The 26,554-nt window shown below is 49.4% G+C and overlaps 1 protein-coding gene across 1 annotated transcript in view; it reads right to left on the reverse strand.

Moving 5' to 3' along the window:
• LOC119394522 (tight junction protein ZO-1) overlaps window positions 1–26,554 on the reverse strand; it is a 521,713-nt gene that overhangs the window by 176,375 nt on the left and 318,784 nt on the right. Inside the window, exon 12 of the mRNA XM_049416099.1 lies at window positions 9,827–9,874. Coding sequence (XP_049272056.1) covers window positions 9,827–9,874 — 48 coding nt within the window. The remainder of the gene's footprint in view (window positions 1–9,826; window positions 9,875–26,554) is intronic.

Here is a 26,554-nt window from a genome sequence, read left to right on the forward strand (position 1 = left end):
GCCACTGCTTCTTGCAAACCGCACCCGAATGTCTGGGAAGCTTCCAGATTATTTTAGAATCTTCTGATAGGCTTGAGCGCAAACGAGGACAGTTGAGTTTGTTCTGGAACTAGCGCAGCCTGTAATTTCACTTCAAAGTATTTGAAAAATATTCGAGAAATATTAGAAAATTATTCGATTTGCACTCAAACTTTCTTATTCAAATTCGCTTCGCACTCAAAATTTTGGTATTCGCACGGCTCTAGTTTTGGCACCTTAAATGTGCGAACTGCACATACTCTCGACAACAGCAACGTGCTCGTCTTCATCATGCTGTCTCACCATGTCTCACTCACTAGAGTTTCTTTGCTAAACAAGTTTATAAGTAAATCCAGTTGCAGACCGTTTTTCAGACTCGACAGGAACCACCGAAAAATCCGAATAATTGGGAGTCCGAAAAAAAAGATTCGCTGGTAAAAAACACCTTTATTGGCCCAGCGGCCAGGAAAAACTTGTCAATGCGCGTCTGTACACATGCACGTTTACGCGAGACCAGATCGGCCTGTATTTCAGCCAATATTTGGCCACCCCTGGTGGGTTGGCAAGTCATCATGGCAGTCACTGTCCACATGCGCCGGTTCGAGTAGCTAATGGACGATCTCATCGCCCAACGAAAAGTCCCAAGAAACTTTGGATTGAGGTCGGCTGCCTTCCACCTGGCGAATAATCGCTGCTTTTTTCACCATCGCCAGGGCCTTGTAGTTGCCGCTTTTCTTTAGTTCCGATGGTGCACATGGAACACGCGGCATCGTACCCACTTCAGCTGATCGGGCCTCGCACGCCAAGCAACAAACAAGGGAGCGAGACACAAAGCTCGGGATGGAAATCAGGCCTAGCCATAGAAACATCTGACAATGCAAACCCTCAAACACCAAATGGGAACGACGTTGGGCTAGTTGATGTTGCACCGCTCGTGTTGTGCTCTCTGTTGTGTCGTGCGACCCCTGGTGCCATGCTGAGACACCAGTGCTGTTGTGCTTTCTATTCATGCTACTGGGGGGAGCTGGGTTTCTGCCATGCCTCTGTGCTACCACCAATCCGGCGTGGTCATGCCGGTCATGTGACCCGTGCCTCGCTGACCAATAGCCTTTCTTTTCTCTCCTTAAAACCGCCTGCAATAAACGCGGGAGAGCAGTCTCCCGTCAGTCTCGCCGAAGCTTGGTCTCTGCGTCGTCACTTACGCGCCCTCCCGTCGTTGGGCCTCTCCGTCGGCCCGCCGCGGGTTACGCCGCGCTCCTGCCCTACACAACACATGGCGACGAGGTAGTTGAACCGCTACGCTACTACGACAGGCGACGCCAGGAAGAGCACGACGTACGTGACACTACGCTACGGGTCACATTTTTCTGCTGCGCGTCGGTGCTGCTTCCTGCACGCTACAAGCGCGTCTACCTGACTTTTCTTTGTTCCCGCTCCGGCTCCCTCTACGACGCCACCTTCCTGCTTGAGCCTACTGCCTACCTCCTGCACACATGGCGGCCCATTTTGCAAACCTTCCTCCGTTCCTCAACGTGCCCGGCACGCCTCCTATTCCGTGGCATAAATGGAAAAAAATTTTCCAGGTACACCTGAAGGCGGCCGGCGGAAGCGGCTGGGAGGACGAAAGACGCGCGTCAGCACTTCTCAGCGCGCTCGGTGTCGAAGGCCAGCGGAAATACTTCGCCGCGCAGGAGCAGCTCGAAGCTCAAGGCGTCCAAAATGCTCCACACACAGCCAGCACGCCGGCGGCGTTGGGCACAGGTGCGGTGTCGACGACGGAAGCGGCGGCGGCGACGGAGTACGACACGTTGCTACAATTCCTAGACGGGCTCTTTGCCGAGACGACTAACGTGCTAGCCGAGCGGCACCTATTCACGAGCCGCGAACAACTGCCCGGCGAAACCTTCCTCGAATTCGTCGCAGCTCTCAAGGAGAAAGCCCTCTCGTGCAAGTTTGGCGCCACTTACGACGACAGAGTGCGGGACCAAGTAATTCACGGAGTCGCCAACGCACATGTACGCGCCAAGCTACTGTCGTACGGGGAAGCCCTTACGCTGCAGAAAGCCGAAGAAGTTGGACGCGACTTGGAAGCGCTCAACAAAGCCAACGCGGCATTCGGAGAAAATGAACGGCTACTCGGCTCGCTCGCCGGGGACGGCGGTAGCGTCCAGCGCGTCGCACGTGGCTACGCAGCAGCATCACAAAATGGCGGGTCGGCTTCCTCGGCGGCCCCGCATGTGACTCAACATGGCGGCGGCTTCCCCCCCAACTCGGGTGGCCGCGTCCAAGATGGCTACGTGGGCTCGTCAGCGCGCCTCCAGGACGGCGTTCGCGGCCAAGATGGTCAGCCTGCTTCCAAGCCTCTAGTTGGCCCTTGTTTTCGCTGCGGCAAGTCAGGGCATTTGGCCAATTCCAGAAATTGTCCGGCAAAAAACAAAACTTGCCAATTTTGCCACATCAAGGGGCATTTCGCGGCAGTCTGCCGTAGACGGCAAGCGTCGGTGCAAGAAGTTGCCCCCGTCCAAGACGCTGACTCCGGCACTGCCACAGTCCTGTCCGTGCAAGCTGCGCCGACTAGCCCAAGAGACTTGCGCATCCCTGTTATCGTCGGCGGACATAGCCACATGTCATTGCTGGTGGACACCGGAGCGTCGTCATCATTGATGACCAAGAAGGACTTCGACACGCTTTTCGCTTCGAAGCATCGCCTGCTGCCAGCGTCAGTTCGCTTGAAAAATTTTTCGAAGCATCGCATACCGGTTCTGGGCTATTTCCGCACAGACTTGCAGCATCATGGCAAGCGGGCCTTTGTCACCTTCTACGTGACAGCACACGGCACTTCACTGCTGGGGCTCGACGCCGTCCAGCAGTTGGGACTCCTGATCGACGGCGCAACGTTGACGTGTCGTCCGGCTACACCAGTTTCATCGCAGCTTCCTACAGGTGTACCTCCGGGGTTCGAGCACCTGCATAGCGGAGCCCTGGGACGTGTCAAGGACTACGTCCACCGGGCCAAGAGGCGGCAGCACATCGTGCCACTGTCTGCCAAGCTGTGTCGGCTGCCTCTGGCGCTACGGCAGCAGGACGCCGACGGCTCCAGGACGACGACGGCCGCGGTCGGCGGCCGCATTCAAGATTGCGCATCAGCAACCAGGTGTTCCCTGCGCAGGCCATTCGCGGTGGCCCTGCTGTCCAGTGGGACTCTACATCTGCGGAAGCGCAGCTTCAATTGCCTGCGACCCAGTATCACCCGTTGGGACTTCAGGAGGAAAGTCCTGGATATTCCTCCTCACCTGCAGTAAATGCACCGAATTCCAACACGGGGGAGGGAAGTAATGCGACTGGGTCTTCAGAATCGGCTCACGGCAGCCGCAATCCACCAAGTTCTTGGAGAGATTGGGACAGGTCTTCAAAGTCGGCTCCCGACAGCCGCAACTCTCAAAGTCTTCCTGCAGGGCCTGGGACACGTCGCCCACAGCGGACGCGCAAGCCCCCAGCCCACTTGAAGGACTACATCACAGACTAAAGTAGTCCGCATCTTCTGGGGCTATACTGCCTTAGAGGCCCGCAGTATAGCCGCAGAGGTCTAGTGCGTTCGTGTGGAACTTTTCGTGCATAGTGCAAGCTGGCACTTGTGTTGGCGTGGTGAAGTGACTTTTTTTTGTGTGTGTAACATAGGTTGTAATATGTACATCTAGGACTGAACTTCTGCGTATTGCAGGTGCCATCTTTAGGGGAACTTGAATGTGAATTTTTTAGTGGTTCCTGATGTACCACAGTTACAATTGTATAAGGATACAATTCTTCCCAGGGCGGGACGATGTTGTGTCGTGCGAACCCTGGTGCCATGCTGAGACACCAGTGCTGTTGTGCTTTCTATTCATGCTACTGGGGGGAGCTGGGTCTCTGCCATGCCTCTGTGCTACCACCAATCCGGCGTGGTCATGCCGGTCATGTGACACGTGCCTCGCTGACCAATAGCCTTTCTTTTCTCTCCTTAAAACCGCCTGCAATAAACGCGGGAGAGCAGTCTCCCGTCAGTCTCGCCGAAGCTTGGTCTCTGCGTCGTCACTCCGCGCGCCCTCCCGTCGTTCGGCCTCTCCGTCGGCCCGCCGCGGGTTACGCCGCGCTCCTGCCCTACACAACACTCTCTTTGTCCAAGTTAGGATCCGTGTCGTACTCATGCGCGCTGTTATTCACCTCAAATGCTGCACCGAGCTGACTCAAATCTTGGCTTGGCTTGGCCTGCTGTTCGGCCATGGTAGCCGTTCAATGGATACTTGACTGGTTAAAGCCAAAAGGCAACCATTACCTGTAGCCAACAAACATAACCTTCGAGATCCTTAACCCCTTGAGGGTTTTTGCCGTACATGTACGGCAGAAGCTTCCTGGTACCAAAGGGTTTTCGTCGTACATGTATGGCATAGCGTTTATTTTTAAAACGCGTGCCTTTTTCAATCATTTCTCTTGCTTGGAATGTGCTGCCAGGCTTTGGGAATATGTTGAATTTTTTAATGCACCGATGTCTCTCCGTCTTTTTTTTTTTTTTTTTTTGCTTTCCAAAGCGGTGCGGCGGCTTTCAATTGCGCATCAGAACGCGCACACGCGGTCCGGCTGGTTTCGGTTTCACCCTTAGGTTGGTTTTCGCTTCTTGCGCCCGCAAAGCTGATGGCTGTTTGGTTTCTAATCTCTCAAAGGGTCACCGCTTGTTACTCGCTCGTTTATTGCTCCCCGGCCACGATTACATCTGTTGTTCTCCCCAGCTGGTTCGAAAGAGAAGTTAAGAGTTGCACCTCGACACCGCCGTTGTCACTCCCCCTGAGGAAGGAATCAAGTTGATTCCGAAACATCGGGAATTAAACCCATTTTTTTTTGGTTGGAGCCTTTTGAAAGTCTTAATTAATTAACCCAACCAGACAGGCAAATCTGTCAAAATGTTCAGCTTTAAGTCTATACGTACTGACTTTGGACTAGAGGTAGCGCAACTTGCCAAAAACTACATAAAGTCCATGAAAGGAATATCCACCTTCAAGACTCATCTGGAATTCACCAGGAATTGCAAGGAAAACAACATCGTGCCACAAAGCCTCCGGCTACGCCGCCCTGTGAATACCCCGGAAGGTCGGGAAATCATCTACAAGGCCGAGCAAAGACTGGTGACCGCTCGGATACATGAGTGCCACGATGTGCTCCGAAGGAAAGAAGTGGACGAGTTCTTCGACCGACAGCAACTGGAACACCAGGTACTGAATCTTCCCTCTTCAATAGAATCGTTTGCAAAAGCTACCGCCTCCTCAGAAGCTGCAAAACACCGTGCATCACAGGAGAAGAAACTCGCCGTTCTTGCCAACAAAACAAAAAAACAAGAAATGATTGTCCAGCATCTTGTAACCAACCTATCGACAAGGGGTCTCACAGCCGAAGAAACTTCAGTACTCTCTAAAGGTCAAAAATTCAGTGTTACCACGGACAAACCCCCCATTCCGAAGATGGTCGCCGCACTGGAAAACGGCATCAGAAACCTAGAAGCCAGTGTTAGAGATCAAGTGAGACTCAAAGCAATTGGCATTATCAGCTCGACAAAAAACCGCACGAAAGAGAGAAACCTGTCTCCAGGTGAAATGAGCGCACTAAGAAACCTGCGAAAAGACACAACCATAGTAATCCTACCAGCAGAAAAGGGCAACTCCACCGTTCTCCTGAACACACGCAACTACGAGGAGAAAGTATCAACATTGTTAAGCTCTGTAGACTACGAGAAGCTAAAAAAGGATCCCACCACAGGAACACAACAGGTATTGACCAAAACACTGGCAGAAATATTCCGGGACAAACCAAAACTTTCACTACCTTTACCTGCAACTAATATGCAGAAACGGGTCAGCCCCAGCGTTCTACGGCCTCCCGAAAATTCACAAATCTGGAGTCCCCCTGCGCCCAATAGTAGACTTCTCGCGCTCACCTATGCGATCACTATCCACGTACCTGCACCGGATAATTTCACCCCTGACCGGAAAGACCACGTCTCATGTGTGCAACGCGGATGACTTCGTCGGACTAACATCAAACCTGTGACTGGGGAACGACGAGTGCCTGGTATCGTTTGATGTGGTGTCTCTGTTCACCAGCATACCGATGCAACTGGCAGTCGCCGTGACCCGGGACGCCCTAGAAAGCGACAGTGATCTGAACGAGAGAACTCCATTGAGTGTGGACGAAATTTATCGACTCCTGGAACTCTGCCTATCAAATACGTATTTCAGGGTGTCTACCGAGTTGACCATTCTAAATTCCCTGAGTTTTCCAGGTTTTCCCCGAGTGTTTTTGCTGAAATTCCCTGAGTGAAACAGAACTTTGCTTTATGTCAAGATGGGTAGACACCATGTCGCTCGGTGATGTCACTCTCTAATACGCATATTAGAAAATGAAAACGACTTAATCCCATTTGAATAGTACATAGAACAGATAAACCTCAATATAGCGAAGTTGGTAAAAGCGGCAACTCACTTCGTTATATCGAAACTTCGTTAAACTGAAATTCGACCTTTCATGCAAGGCATAGTTACTGAAGGATTAATCTTAAACTGAAAATGCCACAAGAATGCTCAACTAATATGGCAACACGAAAAAACTTTTTTTAAATTTTTTGTGTGAAAAAAAATCAATTTTGTTGAGCCTGAGATGCAGCAATCACAGTTAGATGCCTTGCCAGAGTGTCACATGTAAAGACGAAACAAATGCGGGTTTAATGCACTGTGGAATTGCGCTTGTTCTGCTGCTGCGGGTTGTTGTCAAATCCTCGCGCGTTGCCCAGAGCAATGCAACGCCTTTGCTATCATGGCTCTTTGCTATCATGTTGCTCTCCACGAACGCACAACACCGAAAACCATCCCACGTTAGAAAAAAAGAGTCACAGTTTCACCGCGAGAGCAAAATAGTAAATCCGATAGCAACAAAGAGGAATTTTATATGAATATAGGCTAGCAGCTCACTCCTTCAGGAAATGCAGCCGCTGCACTAAGAGAAGTGCCCTATGTATGATCTATGGCTCAGGGGCGGATTCAGGTACATAATGGGGGGGGGGGGGTAAAAAGGCTGAAGCCAACACTCAGCAGTGCATTTTGGTGGGTCACGCATATTTACAACAGCCCGGAGGGGATTATGGCGGTGCCTAAGAAGCCTTCGTTGGAAATGTGCATAGGGAAGCAGGAAAGGGTAGAGCAATGAGAGGTAGAGAGCAGGGACAAGATTCTCTTTACCCCTTTTGGACAGTGGCAGGCAAAGCAACCTGACAAAGGGGGCAAACTCGACAAGCAGCCTGACAAAGGAGGTGGACGATCGCCGCTACCGCCCCCCCCCCCCCCCCCGGGATATGCCACTGCTATGGCTTAAACGGAAGTTTTGCAATTAGAGCACAACACCTACAAAGGTATGAGCCGTCTGCTGATCCCCACTAAAGATACCGCGGTGCACGCGACCACGCCCGCTGGTACAAAGTACGCACTTCCTGTCGGACACACGCAGCCCCCTCCCCCCACCTTCCCAACGCGCCGGCTCCTATCTCCATGTGCCCATCGCGCGAACGAGACGGTCAGCTCGTTTCATCTCTGCTTAAGCCCCGTTCGTCGGCAGCGCTCGCGCACTTTCACTCGCACATGGAGCATACGAAGCGCGAGGTGATCAGGGGTGAGACGGCTGAAATCGATTTGGGAGCAGTTTTGGGAGCAGCAAAATTTCAATTTAGGAGCAGGAGAACCTTGTTTGGGAGCAGTTAGCGGCATTTATTATGTCATTTTTGGAGCTTGAAAACACAAATTTGTAGTAACTTGGAGGAACAAGCACATATTTTAATCGGCTTAGAATACACATAACATTCAAAGAGCCTTTGGAGAAAGCTTTTTTTAACAGATTATTGCCAGGTATGAACTACACTACCTTTTTACAAACCACGTAATTTATATAACCCTGGTAACAACATATGAAATAGATTAAAAAAAAAGTTTTTCCAGGTAGGTTCACTTTACATTTGAAAATAAGAAAAGAAAAAATATCACACTTTTCAAATAATAAAAAAAAGTCACAGTTTCACCGCAAGGGCGAAGCAATGAATGCGATAGCAACAAATTGTAGTGTTACACGAAGTAAGGCTGGCAGCTAACTGTTTTGTATCCGATCTCGCGTAACTATAAAACGATGGTGTAAGAAAATACGGCCGCTCCAGGGAGCCATGTTCTCCGCATAGTCACTTCGCTTTGAGAGCGCAGCACGTAGAAGCGTATACGAGCCGCCCGCCCCGCTGTGATGGCTTTCGAGATAGCGCGCGCGCGCGCGCCAGTGATCGCGACCGCGCAAAGTTCAAAGTTGCTCCTCGCGCGACACTACCCCCCCCCCCCCTCGCGTCTTCGTGTCTTTTAAGGCTTGTTAAAAACGGGCGGGGCGTTTCCTGTCTGCTTCGACGGCAGGCCTTCCGAGCGGGGTGATGTTATCGCATGCAGCCTCCGAGCGACGGCAATGGGCCGGCTCGTTTGCTTCGGCTGCGTACGTCGCCTCTGCTCACGTGCTTTTACCCGCTGTAGAACATACAATTCGCGGGGGGATCTTATCAATTTGGACTTCATACCGGAAGGACATGACGGCGACGGCAAGAACCCCTCGAGACTGTCCATATAATTGCTATCGCAATAAAAACTGATTGCACACATAGCAGTACGTCTTTGAACGGTCAATGAATGATTCCGACTAGCACGCGATTGCGGCGACGCCTTCGCGCGTAACATCAGGAAAGAACAAAAGCGGTATGGCCACCGACGAACGCGCCAGTATGACCACCCCCATAGGCGTGCGCACGAAGGGGGGGGGGGGGCAAGTCGATACCGCCCATACTTTGACTTAATCGGAAGGAGGGGCGCTGCGATTAATATTTGCCCTCCCTGAAGGGCGAACCCTCAGGAAGCTTTCGAATAGCGTACGCAAAGCTTTGCGTTGGCTTTTCGCACAACTGCGCATGCGTCGTACGCTAACCGCTTGCGGGCTCCCGTTAAGTGACGGAAATAGCGGGCCGCAAACGCTAACGCTAACTTAGCGTACGCTATTCGAAAACTGCCTAAAATAAAGCGCCTTCAGCCATCTGCTCGGCTGCGCGGGTGGCGTAGCGTCAAGTGTACCGCACGCTTTTAATAGGTGATGACAAAAGCGCGCTGCGCCACCGTTCGCTGCCACCTCGTGAGGGACCGCCTTTAAAAATGCGTCGCGAGCGCCGCGAAACCTTACCCCTCGGACACTACGTCGTTACCGCTCGGACACTACACATATTTACAACCGCTCAGAGGCGATTATCACAGCACTATGGAAGCCTCTATTACAAAGGCGCGTAAAAGGACACGCTTGGGCGCGTTAACGTGTTCTGCGAACGTATCCCTGGCGCTGCTTCTAAAGTTACGTTTTCCCACGCTGAAAGTGACGCGGGCTTGAAAATTCTTGATTGTGGGGCCGTTTCGGCGCAGTTCGGCGCAATTTTTGCAATTTTTATGCTTTTGGAGCAGCTTGGCGCAGGAAAACGGAATCGTATCAAAAATGCGCAATATGCGCAGCTGTCTCACCCCTGGATTCATAGTGCACAGGTAAACATGAACTAATCTTATTCGTAATCAAAGTCTTGTATAAAAAGGGCCTTCTTCAAACAAAGTTAGTTAGTTTTTCCCCTCCTGGGCCTTGCGCAACCATTTGCACAAGACAACATAACATGTGGTTATACTACAATCTTGCCACTCACGGGGAGACTGACTGATGACAACGTGAAAGTACTCACGATGCTTCAGGGCCACACGTTCATAGGCTGGAAATTTGGACAAGCCTTCTGCAAAGAAACACGTGAAACACACATTAACTGATGCATGAGTCTCTTTCTGCAAGACATTTTTCACTTCAATAATAATCAATCAAAGCAGTGGCAAGGTGGCCATAGTTTCTGAATAAGGACTGTAATGTACTAGCTTTGTTTTCACAGCCATTCTATAAAATGCCAGAGCCAACGACTAGTATAGTATGTACCATTTAACACAGTATATATTATTCTCGTTTCGTTACTTGTATCCAGCTGTTTATCGTAGTGCATTGTAGAAAAAAAGTGTAAGCAAATTAACTTGAGGATAACCTTTATTATGGTGGTACAAAATGAGTGACAACAAATGTGACAGCATTTAAAGTGCTTTCTAACAGGCAAAAAGCATTAATACACTGAACCTGAAAGAGGTTCACCATAAATGTCCAGAACACAGCCAGCATTCTCTGCTGTGAAGTGCCACTAAGTCACTAAATGCCACCAACTGCCTACACCATGACAAAAAATATTGCATTCATTTGATGCTGATAGGACATTATTATTTAACAGGTTAAATGAAACAAGCACTAAAAAAATACCAGTACATGCAGCTAACTTACTTGACAGTATTTGCATATTCTAACACACTCTAATAATAATAATAATACACGTTTTATTATTTAAAACTAGAAGAGGATAGCAGAGCATCTATTGTAATTTCCCGAGCCATCGCACATCACCCAGTTATTGCCCCCATCCGAACCCCTGTCAGGCAAAATATCGACTACATCAAAAAACTACCAAGTCAACGACCGCACCCAGAGAATGTAAACCACAGACCTCAAAATTTGTGAAAAATACCCTCCCAAATGTCACGAACTAACAGACAATCAAGCCAAGGAAAGTTTAGGGAATGTTATTTGTAGTACAGTATAACATCATTACAACAGACCTTCATAGTGAAGAGGATATTGGTCTGTTGTAAAGGGAGTGTAAAATACAAGTACTGTTACAACATACTTTTATGTAAACACTGAATGGGTCTGTTATAACCGGAGAGAATTATGGGTCACAAACATGGTTCATTTTTAACGGGGGACAAAAAAAAAAGCGATTTCTGGAAAATCGCGTTTTCAGTTTCTGTAGCCCATTTTCTATCTGATTCCAAAATATCTTTACTGAAAACTACAGGAAGTGCTATAAAATTTTTTTTTTGCGTCTGCCGACTTGGCGAAAATTGTGGAAATAGCAAAAAAAAAAAAAAAGCGTTTTTCACATTATAGCTCGGCAACGGCGCAACCGGGTGCCACCATTTTGGGCTTGTCGTAAAGAGCATTTCTCCGTGTTCAAGTTCTCCATTTCAGCTAGCTCCTCCATTCAGTAACAAGCGTACAAAAAGCACATGCTTGAAGTTCAATTCAAGGCCTTCGATTGGCTGCTTCTGACATGATGCTCGCTTCGGGATCGTTGTATGCTGTTTGTGCGTCGTGATGTCGTGGCTGTCAAAAATTACGCTACTTAGTGACGCGTTTGCACTCGTTCTGTGTTCACGTGTCGATGATAATTTAGAACGCTTTAGCTTGGCAGCTGCAAGCGGATCACTCAATCATCAGATTACGATAGCGTGCCGCACTCGTCGCGAATATCGCAGACGTGCGTAGACGTGCATAGGACATCGTAGATGTGCGACTGTAATAGCATTGACTCGTTGGACCCGCTAGAGGTTCTTATCAGCACTTCAGAGCTTATGACGAAGACCACCATGGGACAACTCTTTGTACTTGCAATCAAGCATGACGTACTTTAAAACATCGGGCGCAGCAGCCACGCACATCGCAACCAAGCTTTCTACTCGATGTCATGGCTAGGCCTAACTCCGCTCACAGTGCCGATGTACGAGACAAATCCGAACTTTGCGGGCAAGAACATTGCGCTAGCGGACATGCGAAAACGAAGAAGCCACAATGTCCTTCATTGCAAGCAACGAATCGCATCGCCCGCCAGCTCCTCAGAACTGCAGATGGGTATTTTGTGCATCGGCAGCGGACCCCCCGGCCAAACTCACTGCGCAGCGACCGCTCGGAGAAGCGGTGGCATAATCAAAACGCAACACAGAGCTCGTGCGTGCCGATTTTTTGTCGCTACAGCTAGACATAGCTGATCATTGACAGACTGGAGATAGGCAGCCTTCGTTCTTAAATCGGTATGTCAATATCCGTGGTGCGCTGTTCCCGTCCCGAAAGTATGCTAAGCGATGTTTGAAGTCGGAAGTTATTGAATTTGGTATGTCTGTGGTAAAAAGTTCGCTCTAAAGGAGTCCTGACCACCTTGCTGGCCTGACATTTTAGTCAATTATATCCGAATGTCCGTTGTACCAGAATCTGTTGTAAACGAAGCTCAATCAATGGAACGAATACGGAGGTCGGCATCACGCCGCAAACTGGTATGTAATATCTGAATGTCTGTTGTAAACAGATCCGTTGTGATGAGGTTATACTGTAATTGCGATATAAGTGAGAAGAAATTAAAGTGGTCAAAAAGATAACTGCTTAAAAAGAAGGAGTATTGGTCAGCCGCCAACCTGTAAAAAAAGATCACGTGCTACGTGATGCCAGCAGGCAGAAAAAAGAGTGTTCTACACTTGCCGCCATGGCTACGGAAGGCGCTGATTAACACTACCAGGTTTAAATGCACAGATATACCCGATAATGTGGATGGGAGAGAGTGACTGCCGCCGTAGCTCAATTGGTAGAGCATTGGATGCGTTATTCGAAGGTTGCACGTTTGGTCCCTGCTGGCAGCAAGTTATCTTTTCGTCCACTTTAATTTCTTCTAGCTTACTGTATATACTCGTGTATAAGCCACACTCTTTTTCATCAAATCTTGCTCAGGTGCGGGTTATACATGAATCAGGCCTATAGCTACACATAAACACCTTGTAGTGCCACTGCGCCTACTGTGTTGGATAATTCAAAAACTGGTGACAAATATGAACATTTTATCTCACTATTCAATGCCTAATCACTGTCGGACAAGCTCAGCTCATCGGCCCTCTCACCACTGTCAAATGAGTTCACCTCATTGGCGCGCTCCCAGAGCTGATCGTCCCTGTGTCGTCTATCGCATTTGTTAGCCCCATGACCTTAAAGCTCTTTGCGATGGTCTCCACTGAAAACAAATGCCACGCGTCCATCATCCAAATGCACACTTGCTGAAGAGACGCTCGCTTCAGTCAGTTTCGCGGTTGCCCAAGGCCATCCACTCGGTGTAGCAACTCCGAAATTCTGTCTTGAACGGCTGGTTTACGCAAACGTCGAGCGGTTGCAACACGCTAGTCAAGCCTCCAGGAATCATGGCCAAGTCCGTTCAGCAGTTGGCCAGCCGAGTCTTCACTCGGTCAGTTAGGTGCCCTCTAAAGATGACCGCAACGAGGTCCTCTTCAAGTTTTGGGAACTTGCACTGTTTCCCATGGAAAGCCTTCCGAGTTTGGGTGGCCTCAGGCAAGGTCTTGCATTGGCATACACCAGCAGCGAACACACTTTTCATCGACGTCGAACTTGCACCCAGCCTCTCATTTACCCTGTTCCTAAGCATATTTTGCCACTTGAAGTTTAAAGCCTTGTAGGACCGTCTGTGCTTGCCCATTGCTTTCATTTGTTCACGTTGAAAAGCACGCAGTCTGCCACACGATGCTAGATTGACACAGTGCACGCAACACAACAGACTCTGCAGGCAGTCCACACACTCCCTAACAACGCACCGGATAACAAAGGCCAAATGGCGCTGGGCAAGGAGGATACCAAAAAAACTAGAAAAGCAGCGGTACGTCGTGTCGCTTAACGACAATGATAATGGTGTGTGGCGAGTGGCAAAAGCTAACATGTCATCTTGTAGCACTTTGCTACAAGATGGGTGAGAGACTGGGTGCGTTTTTTTCCATGGCCTCTAAGATTGGGACGCAGTGGTAAGCCTGCCGCTGCATGTAATCTCAGAGTTCATTGTAGTACTTGCGTGAAAACAAACGGGGACGAAGAAAGGAGACACACGGACAAGTGCAATTGTTATATGCGCGGATGGTGTGTGCTCTCTGGCGGAAGCGCGCAGATCACGTTGGGCTTTTAAGCAAACGCTTTTTTCAAAAATAAATCAGTTGTTAGATTGCGCTTGTCCGTGTGTCTCCTTTCTTCGTCCCCGTTTGTTTTCGCGCAAGTACTACAATGAATTCGTTCCAACTAGGCCGGCTAGCAGTTTTGCTTCTAATCTCAGAGGCCATGCTTTTGGTACGTTCCCTCTGCGTGGAAGCCCAGTATTCTACCTCAGAGCATGCCGGTGCTTGAAACTGCTTTGCAAAAAGACCCTACACAGGCTTCATGTCGGGAAGGAACAACATTACAGTATTTATTTTTATTTGCTTACAGAAATACTTCAGGCCACATGGCCCAAGCAGGAGTGAGAATACAAAAGCATCAAAACTTTGCACAACAAAGCTGGATAACAAGCCATAATACCAACAGAATCCGAAAGAAGAAATGCAGGTAATACAGGCGGTGTAAAGGCAATACAAATAACCGATTGTGAATACAATGACAGTGCAACAAATCATCAAGTGAATGAAATAGAACCAATACTAATTAAACTGGAAAAAGAGACTGTTTACAGAGTAACCTAGGAGGAGGCACTTAACACTTTCGTGACCGCAGAAAACTCGGTTGTTTTTGCTAGTCCAGAAAATATTTTTTTCCTGTCACAGAAAATAATTGATGCTAAAGTGTAGGGTATCAAATGATAGAGGAAGAATTGGTCATTCCAAACGTAATTCCAAACAATGGATTTATTTCGAATATAACAAAAAAATTATGAAACAAAGAAAAATGCATAAAAGAAAAAAATATTCATAAAAACATCAATGCTACTCTGCAAAGGGTAAACATAAAAAAAATTGAAATATACGTTTTCAACGCAAAGCCCTCGTATAATAATAGTGGAAATATAAGCTCTGTAAGGACAAAGATTATTTACATAAATACAAAAATATAGGCACTAGTGCCTATCATGCCACCGCGCGATGCAGTTTATTGACGCAGTGAAACAAAGGCTGGGTGCGCATGTTACGGGAAAAAAAAAATTTTTTAGGGGAGAAGCTCCTTAGGGTGTGGGTCGTTCCCTCCTCTGTAGTAGTAGTAGTAGTATCAATGTAGCCAGCTCTAGTTTAATGAATTGCTCACTAGATGAGCAATTCACTAGATATCATAATTTACAAGACAATCTCGTAGTGTTCCTTGATTTAATCACACTAAAAGACATACTTTGCGGGCGATATACTCTAGTGAGCTTTCAACTTTTCGTCTTAATGTACATGATAAAGAAATTATTTCTACGAAAAACGCAAAGCACACCTTGAGCAAGTTGTTTGGTTTTGGGACACTTTATGTGCAGTAAACGTCGTGCATTGTTCGCGAAGCCAGAGCACTCGCACGATCGCCTTCCGTTGGCTTTTGTTGGGCATGCTACTGACCTTGCGTCGTGGAACGCGAAGAAGAACGCTACGCGTGTCGTGTCTTCCCTCTAGCCTTGCCGTTAATTCTCACAGGGTGAGCGGGGAACGCGGTCGCTCTTGGCGCGCTTTCTCTTTCGCTCGGAGTCGCGCTTGCTCTTGGTGCGCTTTCTCTTTCACTTGGGAGCGGACACTTTCCCTGCATATCACTGATCACAAAGCGGTGATAATGAAGGGACCACGTAAACCAACAGTACAATAAAAGTTTGATGTTTAATATATACACGGTGTTTCACACTTTTTATATCATGTACTGGGCGAATTTCACGGAAGAGTTTCATGGTTTACCGATGATTCCCTTCGGATCTTCGCCCCACTCATCATCATTCACCCCATGGATATGCTGTGATTTTTTTCTGAACTTTCCTAGCATAGTTTGCAGTTCTGGTATTTTTCAATTTTCCTGTGTATTCGTTGAAATGAACAGTTTAGCCTGTTCCAAATCTGCAAAAATCCATAATTGTGCCCTCATTTGACCTCTTTCTCCCTCATATACTGCTGAATGCCATACGGACTTTCAGATTTCAACACTTTCTCATCCACTGAAAGGTTCCAACGGGGTTAAAAAATAGCGTACAAGAATCGTTCATGTGTTGCAATAGAGAAGACACGTGGCGAAGCTTCTCGTGGGATGCGACGGTCGTCTTCTTCAGATCAGAGACACTCAAGAAGCCTTCAACCTTTTCCGTGGCATCACTGACAGTGGACGAAGGCCTGGAAATACGTGTCATTGACTCCCACGGCAATGCAGGTGCGGAGCTTGGATGATTCCCTTATACACCAGAAGTCCGGCAAACTTGCACAACTCCTCTTCAGTGGCCTCCCTTCAGGATCCATCCCTATCACTGTAAATTGGCTTTTCGAAAGTATGCACACTTATCTGTGTGGTTGCATATCTCTCCAATGACTTGTGCGGTGAAAAACAACATGAAGACGCCACCGTGCGGCACAACGAAGCGTTGGGTCAAAGTCCACTCTGCGCCGTCTTCGCGGAGAGAACTGCGCTTTCTGCAGCCAGCGCCAAATGCTCCCGCCCGAATGAAGTTAACACCTTGCAGATAAGAGCTGTTATTTTTAGTACACACCTGATACGTTTACATAGACGCACAGCAGCGATAAAACGACCCGAGGAGAAGACAAAACTTACTGGCGGATAGCTGCTCACGTTCTGGAGAGGTTTGACTCACTTTCACCGTCCGTACTGAAGCCTGGCAAATTGAAGTCGTCTTCCGTATCCGTGTTGCTACCATCATCCAGAGATTCCTGCTCAGATTAACCGGAATCCGTCGAAATTCGCCGTTTCTGTGGAGCACCCGCCAGCGGCGTCGACGCGAAGTCTGAAACAACGAGCGCTCACCTACCCAACTGCGAACAAGCTTTAAAAATCTCCCCGCAGTGGAAAAAAGAAACTCAGAAACAAAACTGATAAAAAACATGTTATTTTACCCTTTGTATTGCGTTGGCTGTCCAGAACCGCTCAGAGAGTGCCAAAACTTGAACTTGAAGTCATCGATAACATACTATCGATAAGAATAGGTGCGGTCATGAAAGTGTTAACTGTGCTAAGGACAATAGTTGCAATATCATACTGGTATAGCGCAGCTCAGTTTGAGCATGAAAAAAAGAGGCAACAGCGGAAAAGGAAACACAGGCAACAGGATGAGCGCTGTTGCCTGTGTTTTCTTCTCCGCTGTTGCCTCTTTCTTTCATGCTCAAACTGAGCTGCGCTATACCAGTACGATATTGCCACGCCCTTGTTCATGTTTTATTTTGCTGTATTCAGTTTTCGCCCACACAAAGACTGTCAGCAACGCTCAGCACAAACCGCGCCTCATTGTTCGAGAAGCTTCGCGATTATTGTAGATCGTTTTGTTAAGATTGTGCACAGGCCGCGAACAGCCTAGATTATTCCAGAGCTTGCGCGACCACCAGTGATAAGACTGGAATATTCGACGTCACATGTATTAATGCCGACGCACTTCACCACTTGTCAGGTGATCGACGGTCGACGCTCTGTTCGCCGCTATCAGTGTATTGCTGAAGTTTGACTTTCAGTTTCCCAGCCACAAGTTCAGCCAAATAAAGAGTTCATCTCAGACGTGCTGACTGCTGCCTTCGTCGACGTCACGACCCCGTGACATCTGGTGGAGGTGCTGGTTCGTCCATGTTCCGGACGCTCACACGCAGTCGGGATCCAAGTAGTCAAGAAGAAGAACTACACGACATCCCAGACTGTCGAACTAGCCGCTGGCAGCTAGGACTCAAGCCAGAGTACGGACCTCTTCCCGGCAACGCCAGGCAACCTAACGCTGTGACCTCGACTGTAACGATGACCCCCCCAGTAGCTCCAACATCGATCCGGCTACATCAGCCCCGGCAGCCGCCAACCTTCCACGGGTCATCGCTAGAAGATCCGGAGAGCTGGCTGAAAAGGTACGACCGGGTCGCCGTTTTCAACAATTGGACAAGTGAAGACAAACTGCGGCACGTGTATTTCGCCTTAGAAGACACCACTCGGACATGGTTTGAGAACAGAGAAGCCACGCTGACGACGTGGGACCTTTTTCGCGCCACATTTCTGGACACCTTCGGCGGCGGCGTCCACAAGGAAAGAACCGAAACCCTGTTGGAGACCCGTGTACAGCTCCCGAACGAAAGCATCGGGATGTACACCGAAGAAATGACCCGATTGTACCGGCACGCTGACCCCGCTATGTCCGAAGAAAGAAAGCTTCGTTTCCTTATGCGGGGAGTGAAGCGAGAGCTTTTTGCCGGACTTGTACGCAACCCGCCCAAGACAGTCACGGAGTTCAGTTCAGAGGCCACAACAATTGAAAAGGCCCAAGAAATGCGTACGAGGCAATACAACCGCCGCATGCTGACGACGAACTACGGGGAAGCACATGCTCTGGGCTCCGACGACTTGCGTGAGACGATAAGGGCGGTCGTGTGCGAAGAGCTCCGAAAGATGTTTCCTGCATTCCATAGCCGACGTCGTTCGCAAGGAACTTCAGCATTCGCTGGGAGTTGCTGCACCGCCGCAACCCGAGCCGGAAGCTATGAAGTATGCTGCCGTTTCACGCCATGCTGTCGCCACTCCGCACAATCACCAACGCCCTGCGCCGTCGCAGTTCCGCCGCCAGATACCGCCGCCACCTCCGACACCATCCCGCTCGCCTGCAGGCCAAAGCTACATCCCCCGAAAAACCGACGTTTGGCACGCCCCTGATAACCGCCCGCTCTGCTACCACTGCAGGGAGGCCGGCCATACGTACCGCCGCTGCCAGTACTGACAGATGGGGCTACGCGGATTCGCCGTCAACGCGCCGCGCCCGCAGCCAGGCGAACGGTCTCGCAACACCGACGACTACCTCAACGAAACACAGTGGCAAGAGCGACGACCTTCCCGCTCGCCGTCGCCCGGCCGCTACATGTCACCGCACTGTCGGCAGCACACTGGCCCAAACCGGAGCCAGTCGCCTAGCCCGTATCCAGGAAACTAAGGGCAGCAACTGATGGAGGTGCGGTTGCTGTACGATGAAATGCCGAAGATCCTCCGTGTCGGCCGCCGCCGACCACAATGCGACGAGAGCTGCAGAACACGATGCGAAGCAGACGAAGCCCTGATGACGAAACCTTGGTCCCTGAAGAAGGCCTGTCGACACGACGTAGAAGCAGCGGGACAAGCCGACCTAGCTGTGGCCCGACGCCGTGATTTAACCGCAACGCAAGACGACGGATTAGTGGCCTCGACGTACTATTCGACGGCCACAACGTCACCGCTCTCGTCGACACTGGAGCCGACTATTCTGTCATCAGTGGACCATTCGCCACAAGATTGAAGACAGTTAGGACCGCTTGGCAAGGCCCCGAAATCCGGACCGCTGAGGGCCATCTAATAACTCCGGCTGGAGTCTGCACCGCAAGAGCCACCATCAATAACCGGACTTATCCTGCGAGCTTTGTAATCTTACACCATTGCTCCAGGGATGTGATACTTGTGATGGACTTCCTAAGCCACCACGGCGCCGTCATCGATCTGAGTCAATAACACTGACCTCAGAAAAAGCGCTGCCGCCCCACTCGACGCCAAAAAACCCCGTATTGAATATGATAGAACAGCACATCACCATTCCGCCTCTCTCCAGCATCATCATTTCCGTCGGCACCGAAGAACCCGCAGACCCTGAAGGTGTCATCGAGGGCGATCAGCACCTACTTCTGAACAGTCAGATTTGCATCGCAAGAGGCATAGCCGAGCTGCATGATGGCAAAACAAAGGTAGTGCTGACAAACTTCAGCCACGAATATAGGCGCCTCAACATTGGTACGACGGTCGCCTACATCCACGAATTCGTGGATGCCAGCAATGCTTTCGCCCTCTTCGATGCTACCAAACCTGCTTCGACGGATCGACGAACCCAACCAGATTTCGAAGTCAACCTGAGCCTCCCAAAGCACACGCAAGACCAGCTAAAAGGCCTGTTCCTACAATTCAAGGACTGCTTCTCGTCGTCGTCAAGAATTCGACAGACCCCAGTCGCGAAACATCGCATAATAACAGAAGAAAGTGCCCGACCAATCCGTCAGAGCCCGCACCGAGTTTCGACACGAGAACGCGAGGCCGTCAAGAAACAGGCTGACGAAATGCTACGCGACGACATCATCCAGCCATCCAAGAGTCCGTGGGCGTCACCTGTGGTGCTAGCGAGGAAGAAGGATGGAACCCTACGTTTTTGCGTCGACTATCGTCGCCTGAACAAGGTCACGAAGAAGTACGTGTACCCTCTCCCACGAATAGACGACGCCCTAGATCGACTCCACAACGCCAAGTACTTTTCGTCGATGGACCTCAAGACCTGCTACTGGCAAATCGAAGTCAACGAGAGAGACCGAGAAAAGATTGCCTTCATAACATCAGACGGCCTGTTCGAGTTCAAGGTCATGCCCTTTTGTCTTTGCTCGGCACCCGCGACTTTCCAATGTGTCATGGATACAGTACTGGTTGGCTTGAAGTGGCAGACTTGCCTCATGTACTTGGACGACGTCGTTGTGTTTGCCTCAAACTTCGACGAACACCTACGGCGGCTTGAAGCTGTACTTCAAGCAATAAAGAGCTCCGGACGCACCCTGAAGCCAGAAAAGTGTCGCTTTGCGTACGAGGAGCTCTTGTTCTTGGGACACATGATAAGCAAGTCCGGAGTACGCCCTGACACGCAGAAGACAGTCGCCATCGCTACATTCCCGCCACCTGCCGACAAGAAGGCCGTGCGTCAATTTCTCGGCCTGTGCGCATATTACAGGCGGTTCGTCAAAAACTTTGCCCGCATCACTGAGCCACTTACTAACTTTACCAGGACTGACGTCGAGTTCAAGTGGGAAACGCCGCAGGAGGAAGCATTTTAAGAACTAAAACGACGCCTGCAGACGCCTCCGTTACTCGCGCATTTTGACGAATACGCCCAAACAGAAGTGCACACCAACGTAAGCAATGCAGGACTCGGCGCCGTTCTTGTGCAGAGGACTGACGGATTGGAAAGGGTGATCAGCTATGCTAGCCGGTCGCTATAAAAGGTGGCAGCCAACTATCCTACGACAGAAAAGCAGTGCCTTGCCATAATCTGGGCTACACCAAAGTTTCACCCCTACCTTTACGGCAGGCCCTTCAAAGTTGTTAGCGACCACCACGACCTGTGTTGGCTAGTTAACTTGAAGGACGCTTCAGGTCGTCTCGCACGATGGAGCTTGAGACTTCAAGAATTCGACATCACTGTCATTTACAAGTCCGGAAGAAAACACTCTGACGCCGACTGCCTGTCTCGTGGCCCCGTGGACCCGCCTCTGCAAGACGACCAGGATGATGACTACTTCTTGGGATCCATAAGTGCCGATGACTTCGCTGAACAACAGCGATCCGACCCGGAACTCAGAGGCCTTATGGAACTCAGAGACCTCGAGGGCAAGTACGCCGTCGTTCCGAAAGCGCTCAAGTGAGCACTTGCATCGTTTTTCTTAGACAACGGCGTTCTCCAAAAGAAGAACTTCTCACCACATCGAGCCAAGTACCTTCTCATGGTGCCTTCAGAATTGCAACCAGAAGTCCTCCAGGCCCTGCACGACAACCCGACAGCAGGACACCTCGGTGTTTCCCGAATGCTGGCAAGAATACAGGAAAAGTACTACTGGCCGCACTTTGCCGCCGATGTCTCTCGCTACGTAAGGACACGCCGTGACTGTCAGCGACGTAAGACACCGCCAACAAGACCAGCAGGCTTTCTTCAGCCGATCGAGCCACCTCGGCGACCGTTCCAGCAGATCGGGATGGACCTCCTGGGACCATTCCCAACGTCGACTAGTGGTAATAAGTGGATCATCGTAGCTACCGACTAGCTGACCCGCTACACCGAAACAAGGGCCCTACCTAGAGGCAGTGCTGCCGAGGTAGCGAAGTTCTTCATTGAAGACATCGTTCTGCGTCATGGCGCCCCAGAGGTCCTCATCACCGACAGAGGTACGGCGTTTACTGCGGAGCTAACTCAGGCGATCTTGAGGTACAGCCAGAGAAGCCACCGCCGGACCACTGCCTACCACCCTCAGACCAATGGCCTCACCGAGCGGCTAAATAAGACCATCGCTGACATGCTGGCCATGTACGTTGACGTCGAGCACAAGACGTGGGATGCCATCCTTCCGTACGTGACATTCGCATACAACACCGCTGTGCAAGAAACGACGCAGGTGACGCCTTACACGTTGGTCTACGGAAGGAGCCCAGCAACGACGCTCGGCGCAATGCTGCCAACAGCCACTGACGAAGACAATCTCGACGTCGTTGCCTATTTGCAACGCGCCGAAGAAGCTTGACAGCTCGCCCACCTGCGCATCAAGAACCAGCAGAGGGTCGACAGCCGCCACTATAATCTTCGACGATGCCACATGGAATACCAACCTGTTGACCGTGCGTGGGTTTGGACGCCGATACGCCGTCGGGGACTTAGCGAGAAGCTTCTTCGGCGATACTTCGGGCCATACAAGGTGCTTCGACGTCTCGGCGCTCTAGACAACGAGGTTATCCCGGACGGCATTATGAGCTCTCAAAGGCGCCGTGCACGATCTGAAGTCGTCCATGTCGTGCACCTTAAGCAGTTTTATGCGCATTAGTGAACCTTAGGACTGTACCTTTTGCTTTATTATTGTAATTTTGCTTGTACTTATTGCTTGTTGTAATTTATTTGTGTATGCACTTGTTTTTCTATGTTCTGTCACAAGCATTGGGACGATGCTTTTTCAGAGGGGGGCAATGCCACGCCCGCTTCATGTTTTATTTTGCTGCATTCGGTTTTCACCCACAAAGACTGTCAGCAACGCTTGGCGCAAACCGCGCCTCATTGTTCGAGAAGCTTCGCGATTATTGTAGATCGTTTTCTTAAGATTGCGCGCAGGCCGCGAACAGCCTAGATTATTCCAGAGCTTGTGCGACCACCAGTGATAAGACTGGAATATTCGACGTCACATGTATAAATGCTGACGCACTTCACCACTTGTCAGTTGATCGAGGGTCGACGCTCTGTTCGCCGCTATCAGTGTATTGCTGTAGTTTGACTTTCAGTTTCCCGGCCACAAGTTCGGCCAAATAAAGAGTTTCATCTCCGATGTGCTGACTGCTGCCTTCGTCGATCTCACGACCCCGTGACAATATTGTAATGCACCAACTTGCCCAATCTGCAGTACTTGACAATAGTTGGTCAGGTGGCAGGTTATTCCATTCTGTAGTTGTTTGCGGAAAGAATGAGAATTTAAATACATTTGTTCTGGCAAAATAAGGAGTTATAAAAAGCGGATGAGTATGACGAGTGAACCGTGATGCAAGTGGAGATAAGTATGGAGCTGGGTTAAGTCTGGGCTTCCGATTAAGCAAAGAATATAAAAACTTTAAACGCTGATCTTTGCGCCGGGACTGCAAAGAAAAGACCTGATGAGATTCCATAAATGACGTAATGCAAAACTGGTAGCCGTAGAAAGAAAAAGTAAATCGCACAGCCTTTCGCTGGATTTTTTTCAAGCGCGTTAATATTAAAGTTGGTGTACGGGTCCCATATAATAGAAGCATATTCAAGCTTAGGCCGGATCAGGTGCTCATAAGCCAGACGCTTAAAGGGACACAAAAGGCAAATATTAAGTTGACGTTGATTGTTTAAATAGCGGTTCAGAAACCTCGTAGTGCTACTTTTGTGCCATGGAAGTGATTATTTTGAAATAAAATCATGTTTGAGTGGTCCGCATCGCGTTAGCACACTTCAAATCACCTGCCTGAAAGCGGTCTTTCTCACGTCACTGTTGTCGTGCCCAGCGTTGCCCGCCTTTACTGCGCTACTAGTGATTAATTGTGATTACTAGTGATTAATTGTAGTCGGACTATCTCATGTCATCGGCATCAATTAAAAAATGTCCCACTCGTGGTGCTCATCGTGTGGCACATTTAGCTTAATTTCTCGGTAAGTAGGGCACCGCTGTTGATAACATTGCCATTTTAGACGTTGTCATACATTGAGCTTTCACTCTGACATAAATTATTTGCCTTTAGTCTCCTTTAACATGTGGTGGTGAATTTTTAAGCTTGTGTCGTATAAAGCAAAGTTTGCGAAGCGCAGCAGAACATGTGTTAGCAATATGGGTGTTCCAACATAAATTATTTGTTAGAGTGACATCGAGATGTGTAATGTAGTGTGGTAGAAGAGTAAAATAACAACCAGGCGTCACACAATGCAAAGTGCGTAACAAGTGTATTGTTGAATGCTTCCAACCCATTACAAAGGGCTCTGTAATAATTCTGCATCGTCGTCAGGCACAGCATCAACAAAGTGCACATGATGTCTTACATGTGTTTAGCGGGTACCACGGTTCTCTGCGGAATGACAAAAAATGCATAGTGGCTGCTTCCTTACTTCACAAAAATTACGATGATTTATAGCGTAGTGGGTTCCTCGCAAGTACACTTGTATTGGTTGCCAAGGAAACCCATAAAGCCCCCATGATCCATTTCTTGAGGATCTCAATAAAGTTCTTTCTGTCTCTCTGTCTCTTTCTCACGTTAACGTATGTTATATAGCGTGGTGGGAGGGTGAAATAATGACCGGGCGTCACACAATGCGAATTACGTACCTAGTAGGTCGTTTAAAGCTTCCAACCCATTACAAAGGGATAAGCCATAATTCTTCATCGTCATCAGCCGTCGCATCAACAAAATGCACATTATGCCTTACAGATGTGTAGCTGGTACCTCGCTTCTCCGCAGAGTGACGAATAATGGCGTAGTGGGTGCATCCTACCTTCACAAAAATTATGATTTATGGCGTAGTGGGTACTTTGCTAGTCTACTTGTATTAGTAGACCCAAGAGAGTTTACAACGGGCTCTTGAAATGCCGCTCTTGCACCTTTCGCTGCGACTGTGCTGCGCTTTCCGCGAAGGTCTGGCGTTTTTTTTTTTGTTGTTGTTGAAACGTTCGACCATTATTATCTTTCAGAGATGAGACCACGATCTTAACCCTTTGAGGGTTTACGCCGTACATGTACGTGATTGCCTGCATGTTTAAAACTTGCGTCTTTTTCTATCATTTCTCTTGCTTGGCATGTGCTGCCACACTTTGGGAATACGTGGAATATTTTTCATGCGCCGATGTCTCTTCATTTTATGTTTTCCTTTTTAAAGCGGCGCACCTGATTTAGTTTGTGGATCCGAGCGCGCGCGTGCGCGCGATGAGGCTGGTTTTGCACGCCTTTTTCAGTCACCTCTCTTTCTTGGCATGTGCTGGCACACTTTGGGAATACGTGGAATTTTTTTTCATGCGCCAGTGTCTGTCTGCTGTTCTTTTTTTTTCCCAAATTGCCGCACTGGCTTTCGCATGTGCATCCAAGTGCGCGCGCGGTGCGGCCGGTTTTGGTTTCGCCTTTCGGGTGGTTATCACTTCTCGCAGCTGCAAACCTGATGGCTGTCTGATTTAGAATCTCTCAAACGATACAGCAGCAGAGCAACAGGCGTGCACTTCTATAGTGTAAGCGAACTGCGTGAGTGAGCGCACAGAAGAAAACTGAGTGAAAAAGTTATATATATATATTATAAAGGTGATTTATTAAATGTGTAGCTGGTCGCTGGTCGCGCAATGCACCGAGAGCAGTTCGCTAGCTCGAGCCTCTGCTGCACACTCGATGATGCTGCCCCTGCGCCAGAGTACTTCCTCTTCGTTACAATTGCCCCGCTGAAAAAACAAGGAGCCATCCTGGCGACTAGTCGTCTGCAGGGACCGTAGAACCATGATACGGCTTGAGTCTCTGTACGTGTACAACCTCGCGGTTGCAACGGCGCAGGTCAGACGGCGGCGTGAGAGGCTCAATAAGGTAGTTCACTGGAGAAGTCTGTTCTAAAACGCGGTATGGCCCATCGTACTTAGGAAGAAGTTTGGAAGAGAGCCCTGGTGTGCGATGTGGCACTGAAAGCCACACAAGGGCACCCGGAAGAAAAACGGGAGTCGAGTTCTGGGCATCGTGGATTGCTTTTTGGCGGTTCTGGTCATCGGAGGTAAAGCGGCGGGCCAGCTGGCGACACTCTTCTGCGTGTCTGGCGGCGTCCAAGATCGGCGGGCATTCGGACGTGTCCGGTCGATAGGGCAGAATGGTGTCAATGGTGTGGGAAGGGTGACGACCGTAAAGGAGGTAAAAAGGGGAGAAACCAGTCGTAGCTTGCGTCGCGGTATTGTAGGCGTAGGTTATGAGTGGAAGAACTAGGTCCCAATTAGAGTGATCAGGTGTGACGTACATAGCGAGCATGTCACCAAGAGTTCTATTAAAGCGCTCTGTAATGCCATTTGTTTGGGGATGATAAGCGGTGCATGTGCGATGTACAATAGCACACTCAGCGAGCAGTTTTTCAATGACCTCGGATAAGAAGGCACGGCCACGGTCGCTGAGGAGTTCTCGAGAACCTCCATGACGCAGCACAAAACGGCGCAGTATGAAAGTGGCGACATCCTGTGCTGTAGCACTTTGAAGAGCAGCAGTCTCGGCATAGCGTGTCAAGTGGTCGACTGCAGCTATTATCCACCTGTTGCCGGTAGGAGTCAATGGAAGCGGCCCATAAAAATCTATACCGACCCGATCGAAAGGT

Source organism: Rhipicephalus sanguineus, chromosome 5 (genome assembly GCF_013339695.2).
Source record: "Rhipicephalus sanguineus isolate Rsan-2018 chromosome 5, BIME_Rsan_1.4, whole genome shotgun sequence".
Taxonomy (NCBI): domain Eukaryota; kingdom Metazoa; phylum Arthropoda; class Arachnida; order Ixodida; family Ixodidae; genus Rhipicephalus; species Rhipicephalus sanguineus.